Source organism: Apis dorsata, unplaced genomic scaffold (assembly GCF_000469605.1).
Source record: "Apis dorsata unplaced genomic scaffold, Apis dorsata 1.3 scaffold_32, whole genome shotgun sequence".
In the NCBI taxonomy this organism is placed as follows: domain Eukaryota; kingdom Metazoa; phylum Arthropoda; class Insecta; order Hymenoptera; family Apidae; genus Apis; species Apis dorsata.
In genome coordinates this window covers 1,413,456-1,422,298 of record NW_006263334.1, presented here as the reverse complement: position 1 = coordinate 1,422,298, position 8,843 = coordinate 1,413,456, and the positions used below count along the sequence as shown (strand labels likewise).

The following is an 8,843-nucleotide window of genomic DNA, read 5'->3' as shown; positions in this document are numbered from 1 at the left end:
CTTTACGTATAATCTTATGAGGTGTAATCTTATCTTATGAGTAATTATCTTATGGTAATCTTACGAGACCACCGAACGGGTCTGAGTCTGGAGTTAATATTACTTTATCTTAGATTACCGTTCTCGTAATACCAAGAATCGAATCTCGATAATCGCAGATTTCAAAGTTGGACGATAAAAAGTAACGAAAGTGCGCGTTTAAAGATATATAAAAATACGCGCGTATATCGCAGTTTTATTGAATTACATAGCGGTTACGTAGTCCAGGATCCATCGGATTAAATATTAATGATGCGGTGTATATTGGGTTGAAATTCCATTCCACTCGTATCCCCGTGACGGATGAAATTTTAATTCTCGATTGCAGTTCCCATTGTCGTTTTGCTTGTCAATTATCGCATTTGCCGCGTTACGCCATTACGTTAAAACCATTTATCGCGGTTTAAATTGGATCGATCCCGCGGATCTCGATCTCCGACTTCCCTGTTCGAGGAATCGGCGAAGACAACATTCGAGAATAACCGTAACCGACGCTAAATTAAATTATTATTATTATATGTTATTATATTACAATCGATTTCCCTTGGGAAGTATTATCCAATTATATGGAAATTGGTGTAACTCTGTTAATCACAAGATCGCGATATATCGCGTATTTCACGTTCAAAGTTCTCGTTTCATGGTAATAAATCATCGGAACGAGCTCCCATGCCACGAGAGAAACCGTGATGGGATTAGATAAGTCGTTGGCGCTTCCACCCGAGGGAGAAGGGAGCCGATGCACGCAACGTAATATCATCACGCCTAGTCGAATTTTTTTCCAGCGACGATTACAACAATTTTTCACTTTTCTCCGTTCATCGTTCGCGAACGATGTTCGTGCGATGCGACGACTATTTTANAGAAAAGAATTTTTACAAGGTGTTTCGAAATACAAAATATCTCCCTGTTGGAATTAATTTCCAANCCCCTCTCCTGTCGTTTTTAGAGCAAACAACAAATTCTACAATTTGTGATCGGATGCGCCTCGCTGAAGTTTCTCGAGACAAGGGAGTAACTAATTGCAGTGCACACAGAGAGTTGTGGTAGCCAAAGGTATAACTAATTGCATCGAGCAACATTTATTTTACGCTACCTTTGATTCCTGCTGGGTAGTATATTTCTATCGGCTATTTAAGGAACGACGGACGGGGCGAATAACAGATGCATTTCTATTAACCGAACACCCGTGCGGTGTTCACGCTCGTTTGTATCGAGCCGCTATTAAAGAGCGCCTCCGCTTCGTTTCTTCGAGCGAAAACTGTCCCCGCGACGATGGAACGAATTTCCACTTCCTTTGTGCGATCATCCACCACCAGATGTTACCGATCCTCCACCGCTTCGCGTTCCCTATCCTCTCGATTTTTCTATATCCTATATATATATATTTCTTCGATCTTCTCGCAACGCCTTTCGTTAAAACGTTAATTCTCCACGGTACACGGTTGCTCAACGATCAACCGATCGTACAACAACTTTACTACATCGTGTCTCGCGTTGTACTTGCATCGCCTCTACGAGAGGAGGAGGAGGAGGTTTTCTCGTCGAGTCACGTCTCCCTTCGTCAAAAGCCACGTTTCTGCAGCCCACCACCGCCATCCCCGACCGTCGTCGGCCACGTGAATCACATTCTCCCCTCCTCGTTCCACCTCCTCCTAAGAGACCTAACGATCCGACTTTGCACACACGCCAGGCTTAGAGAACGCCAGCTGACTCACGCAGCGAACCACCGCGTGCTCTCCTCTCCTCCACGCGTCTCTCTCTTTCTCTTTCTCGACCCTCTTGTTGCAGTGTGCATCGAGAGACGGAGAGAATGAAACCACGTTTCGCCTCTCTAGTCGAGTTCCACACTCGGAACACTTGTGGCATTCGCCGGCCAGTTCCGTTCCCCGGTGGTTTCGTGTGCCGCACGCTGTGATCGACTCACCGATTTTCCTCTCGATCATTTTCTCAGAGAGGATGGTCAGAACGGATAGAAATAACACCGGTGTGGATTATCGAGACGTTGGCAGATCCTGAGCTGAGAATGTGAAACGAAGTTGGAGAAGTGTTTCGTGGTGTGTTTCGAGTTTGTGTAGATTACGAGGGGATTCTTTTTGAAAAGGAGAATTTCGTCAAAGCATGGTGTAATTACATGGTGTGATGCGTGTTCGAAGAAATTTATGGATCTGATTAAACTGTTTGACTTGGTGAACTTTCGAAAAAACGTTCTTTTGACACGCGATGAATTGACTTCACATTTGCATTTTTGTTTTCTCCTGAAACGTTCCTCGGCAGGATCTCGAGGAGTTTTTTCCCCTCGATTTTCCACGGTGAAATTGGAAGAGAAAGGAAGCTTTGCTTAGGATCGAGAGTGACTTTATATGTAGTTCTTTTTTTTCGATTTAGTTTGCAAGTCGTCAAATCATGGGCGGGAAGGACGACGAGTGTACGCGGGAACCGATGACGATTCACAAGACGAGAGTTCTTTTATCCGACGCCACCGCGGTCCAATCAGTTTTTCAACGACTGCTGCGTTGAAATCTGGCTCGTTGCCATTGTGAAATTTGATTCACACCGGAAGGATTACGTCCAAGTGGAATCAGGAATGCATCCGACGACTCTCTGTTAACTTGGAGATTATGAGGAATCTCGACTTCGATCGATTATTCCAATACACTGCTGCCATGTTCCATCCAGTTCTTTGTTTTTAATACTTCCACGAAAAATGCAAATTAAATGCCAAAAGTAGCTGTAACGACAGATATAAACAAATTTATGCCATCATCTAGACAAATTCTAGTCATTTTTTCCTTAATTTTTTATCATCGACGAAGGAGATTAGAAAAATTAGGATGAACGAGTGAAAGGACGTGTGCACGAAATTCCAAAAGGAATTTGCTTACCTCGAATCGTTGAAATATCTTGGAAAGCGGTCGGAAATTTTTGTTTCGTAAGAAAGAAATGGAAAGAAAGATCGTCTTGGTTTGATGCGTTTCCTCGAAAGTGTCGATGTTGTATCCACTGTGACGACGATTCCTCCCGTCGAGGCGAGGAGAATACGCAGGATGGCAAGCAGCGAAGTGATGCTGGCGCCCACCACGGCGCCTGGAACGTCCAGACGGGAGATAGACGACGTCAGAGATATGGTTAGAAACGCGACCGTCACCACCGTTTACGTAAGTCCTCGGGGATGATCGTCTCGTTAACAATAGCGCCATCCAATCTGTGATACGAGATTCAGAGATTATTAATCTTCGCTCGTCAGCCAAGTTATCGTTTCTTATCTCGAACCATATATGCCTCCTCATCAATCGCTTGTCTATCGCTCCACTTATCGCTGTTCCACCGCTATTCCATGCTTTTTTTTTTACCAGATGTTTATCGAAATTCCGATTTCCATCGCGATCAATGTACGTGAAAGTACGAACGTAGAACGATGTATCGAAGTTGTTGTACACGTAGATTATTAACGTTTATTCGATAAGCGGTGCGATTTCTTTTTCGAATCGAAATGGTGCTCGTTAATGGTTATTAGAAGATGGAGGGCAATTTCTGATGAAACGGGCAGATTTCTTGTTCGGTGAAAATATTGTATCCATCTTTTTGTATATTGAAAGATTGTTCGATCTTTCTATTCGATATACTTACTGTAATCAGAACGTCTTATCTCGTGTACACGATATCACTGTTGATAGAGATGAAATAAAGAAGAATATCGAAATCAGATTTACGATAAAAAATTAAACTTTATACTTTAGGATGTTCATAGTGATTATTCGTTTGCGAGATTTTGTTGTTAAGCTATCTAATAGTTAACGACATTATTTATGCACGTTTTTCAAGAGAAAACTGGGTCGTGTAGAAAATTAATAATGACTCAATGATAACACACTGTTTGGTGGATATCTCTTATTCACACACAGAACAAGCGTATTGACTTCGATCGCGCATGGCAAATCCGGTACAATAACGGTTTATCGTTAATCGATGGAAAAAATCTAAGAGTACACAGTGGTTCGCGCGATTTATTGCCAAAGATCGACAACCGCGGTATTTTACCTCTGGTAAAAAAAAAAAAAAATTGAAAGATATCGTGGATTTAATATTTCTTTTCCTTTTGGATTTAAAGCGTAAAACGATATACGAATCTTATTTTAAAAAGTTACGGATCAAATTTTCGAGATCGATTCGTGTTCCATATTTTTCGTGGAATCGTCGTTGAATAGAAATAAAAAAAAAAACAATATGAGAAACTGTTGTATAATCGATTGTTGTGCAGAAGAATTAATTCTTTTTACACGATTCATCATCGTGAAATCGCTTGAGAATTATTAGATAACCGAGAAATAGTACTAGATCCGTGAAGATTCATTCATCGAATTTTTTCCATAGAGACGCGGCAGCTCGTGCGAATATTTAAAAAAAAATTTTTTAATCAAATGAAAATTAATGAATCGAATCATCCGTTTGGATTAAAACAATCTGACCACGTTAAATAATAAGATTCTCAAATTTAAATATAATAAACGAGTGAATAAAATAAATGGAGAATGCGTAAATTAAATTCGGTTCGACGTACTCTACGAGATTACGTTTCATCGTAGTTTTATTATATACGTCTTATATATGGTAACATCGTTTCGAGCCATTAAATGCATTTTAAACATTTCGTTTGTTGTCGCGTGTTATTACTGGCCACCGCTTGTCGCAGTACTTGGCGAAGGACAATAGTAGTGTCAAGGACAAGATTTCACTCTCAAACCATGAAATGGTCACGGTGCCTGAGCGGTAATGATTGTTGATGGTGTCATTTTTAGCCGTGGAACAGCATTGGCTGTTTTTATTCCGCTACAAGCGTTACGATAAACGAGGCTTTTTTCTTGCCGAGAATTGGTTTCGGTCGATGGTCGAACAAAGGATATTTTCCAAGGAAGGAAGATGTTTTCTAGGGAGGAAGAAATATAATTTATAGTCTTTACTTTGACGGTGGTTCGCAAATTATCGGAAGCTGCGGAGAAACAAGAATCATTTATTTACGAAGGTGTTCGATTTATGAGAAATTTAAAAAAAAGAAAATATACGCTTGGTCTAAATTTAATTTGAAATTTTGTTTCGACTACTGTTATTGAAAAAAAAAAAAAAATGTCGTAAACTGCATTTGGAAAAAGGTAAAGGATAAATTTAAAGGGAAACGTATTTAGTTGGACGCGGGCCACAAACTTTTTTTTCCCCCTCGATTCATACTCCAAAATCGCTTTGATCTTTTCGAGCTACGAATTTAGAGAAAAAATAGAAAGATGGAATAGTAAATAAATATTTTTTGCAATTCGCAAATGTAACTTGTTCGTTAAATTTAATTCTTCAGGAACGATATCTAATTTTTTAATATATTGCTCATAGCTATTTATAACTATTTATAATTCTAGGAAATATTTGATGAAGAAATATATATGATGCACTAACTTTAATCGTTAGAAACCGATATCAATACCGTGAACAGATATCGATTCCGACTTTTAATTTCGCGTGGAAATATCAGCAATTAGATCCATTATATTCCATTATATTCTTCTATTGCAAGGATTAACTCTTCCTAAGATTAATATAGCGATGATGAGTCTTTTGAACCATTTCCTTGCGATCGATAAAATTATTCCTCAGGTGTTCTCATCCCGAAGAAACAAAGCGGAGTAAATTCATGGTTGAAAATATTTGATACGTCAATCGGTTTATTTTTCGATACAGAGTTCGACAGAGTTTCAATGCTCTCGTCGACTCGCGTTGCACAACTAATTAACAGGGTGATCACGCATTCGATGTATACTGGTTTTACGTAGCGTGTGCGCGTATGGATCTCGGACTTCCTTTCGGTGTTGCGTTGGTTTGCTGGTGCGGCGTAGGTTTGGAATGACGTTCGGCTGCCTACTTCTAGTTGGCTAGGTTTCTGTCCATTTTTTTTTCCACAATATTGCGAGGAATTGTATGGGTTTGACAAATAAAAATCCTTTGGGCGTAACGCTGTCTAGCCGCCAGCTGCTGTCAAACGATAAATGTGGACACTTTCGCCTCGCTTGTTACAACAATGCACGCGGTTTAAACACGCGTGGGCGGTTGACGGTGATCGATTGACGCAATAATTTGTATTAATGAATTTTTGATTCGATTTTTTTTTTTTTTTTGAGGTAGGTTGAGTTTTTCGTTCTTTCGGATATTTTCGATGAGATTGTTGATTGTGTTTTTCATGAAATTGTGCGAGTATAAATTAACGATGTAGATTATGAATCTTAGAGGAAAAAATTGAACCATTAATGGTAAAGAGAGATTAAATTATTCCTTAGAAATGAGTTGAATTTTTTTGTTCTTTGGAATTGTTGATTGTATTTTTCGTGAAAGATGTAAGAAATTAAATTCCTTAGAAATGGATTGAATTTTTGTTTGAGTTATTTTGGTTTTGGATGGATTATTGATTCGTGTTTTTTGTGAAACGAAATTTAGATTAATTTAGAGTGGTCAATAATTGAATATTCCTTGGGAAATACATTATTTTTTCTAAAAATTACAATCATCAAAGTTCCCTATTCTTTTATCATCCTTTATTATTTCTTCAATTTTAATAAAAGTCTAGTGAAACTTAATAATTTTAATCTTTAAAAAGTATTATATTTTTTTTAAAAAGCACATTTTTTGAGAGATGATTTGTCATAAGTTGCTACCGCGTATATAATAAACCTTTCGACGGAGGAATTTTTCAGGGAAAATTTCCTGGAAGCGGTTATGATAATATATAATATTATGACGAGCAGGATTATATTTATAATAATTGTAAGAAATTTAAACGGGCGTTTTTTTTAAGGTTAATTAGAATATTGAACAACGGATGCAAAGATAAATGATGATAGGATGCGTTCTTAATTCACTCTTATTATTCCAGCTCTTTTTACTCTTAATGGATTTAACCCTTTCTTAATTACACGTGGCATCCTCATTACCGCTTTTCTTCATTGTTACAAAATTTCAAGATCATCATCCTCCTCCTATAGAATTATATACATTTACTTTTCTCATCTTTCGTGTCTCTTTATTCATATTATTATCCGTTCGACTTGCACTTTCTTCAGTTTTGCATATTTCGTCTCTTCACGAAATTCGATCATTTTTTTTTTTTTTATATCGAGTTGATGTACGTCCATCATCCTATATCGAATAAAACGCATCTTGAAAATATTTGGAAGATCATTTTTGGAATTTCTTCCGCGATTCAAATTCGCAATAAATTTTAGATTAAATTTTAGAATTAAATCGAGAGTCACAAATTAGCGATATTTAAGTTAAATATATTTGCGAATTTCACTTATACAAGAAACCTCGTATTTCCGTAATGCAACGACTTTATGCTGCAATCGACACACGATATCGACTCCGTTATCTGAACAGTAATTCAATTTCGTCGTCTCTGAAACAAACGTGAACCACGTATCTATTCAATTTTTCCTGCATGTGACCTAAAAAATTAACTGGTCGATCAACCGAATAAATCTTCGAGGGGAATCGATGCGTTCTTTTCTTTCTTCTTCTTCTTCTTTTTTTTTTTGTCGACAAAGAAATCATCGTGAGATTAAAAGTATTAAACGATCACGATATTACTCTTTCTCGTTTGCTCTCACCGTGAGACCTTTGCGATCCTTGTAGGCGGATCGAAATGTGAGAACCAACCGCTTCCTTGTTTGGTAACGTCGATCAACGCTTTCCAGTATTTTTTATTCATCCGTGACAACACGAGCATATCTGCTGGCCTCTTTACGCACAATTTTGTTGTCTTTTTGCTCGAGGAAATTTTCGTTGAAAATTTCTGACACATAATATTATATCAATTACAAAACTGGAAAATTTGGATTTAACGTCGTTCCTGAATTTTTAATTTTTAATTTCCTTCCACTTACTTAGTTAATTAATCTTTATTATAATAAAATCACTATAGAAGATAATTAACACCAATTGTATAATTAATTATAATTAGCATCGTGCCAATGTGCCAAGATGCTTCATTCATCAAAAATTTTTTTTTTAGAAAGAATCGATGGCAATTACGTTTCATTAGCAGGAAAAGTATCCAAGTATCGTGGCCAATTAAAACGTTTATTCTTATTACACGCGAATTCATTTTATTAGATGACGAATCGGCAACGAAGCGAATATTCGATCAGAGCTCGAAACGGAGAGAAGAAGACGGTCGCAGAAGCAAGGTACCTTCACGATTTTTGGAATTTCGAATTGGTACCCTTCGATATCTTTGACCGTGAAATGATTCGTTGCCGAGACGAGCGCTTTAACGATCTCGGTGAAACATCGAAGTGGCCACTTGGAAATAAATTCTGAAAAACTTTAGTATCACGGCACGTCGACGCGCTGAAGAGTTTTTTATTTTTTTTTTTTTTTCTTTCTTTCTCTCCGCTTTCGGCTTTAAGCTCTCGGCGCTCTTTCTAAGCAGCAGCTCGTCGAAACGCCACTCGAAGTTTCTCGAGTTCCCTTCGAATCGTCACCCCGTCATCGCCTCGTAACACGCATCTGGCGAACGCTCGTAAGATCGGTGAAAACAAATTGGTACACGAGTATTTCTCGAAGATCTCTTTCTCTCCTTTTTTGAACGTTGTGAAAAAAAGGATACGTGTAATTTTAAATCGTAAAGGAACAAAAGTATTTTGAAAATTAAGTTCGAGTTTCATAAGTCGATTGCATAAAATTATTTTTTTCCAAAAAGAATCAATTTTGAAGTTGAATCGATTTGCAGGAGAATTGTATCTTTTATGTAATATTTGAAACAA

At 37.7% G+C, this 8,843-nt stretch overlaps 1 protein-coding gene across 19 annotated transcripts in view; it reads left to right on the top strand.

The window, feature by feature from the left end:
* The window catches only part of LOC102677458 (patronin), a 71,839-nt gene that overhangs the window by 13,061 nt on the left and 49,935 nt on the right, over positions 1-8,843 (top strand). The window contains exon 1 of one of the 19 annotated variants that reach the window (XM_006608277.2): positions 3,050-3,197. The exons of the other annotated variants lie outside the window; for them this stretch is intronic. Coding sequence (XP_006608340.1) covers positions 3,087-3,197 — 111 coding nt within the window. The 5' untranslated portion in view covers positions 3,050-3,086. Of the gene's footprint in view, positions 1-3,049; positions 3,198-8,843 lie in introns of those variants that run through there. 19 annotated transcript variants of the gene reach the window in all.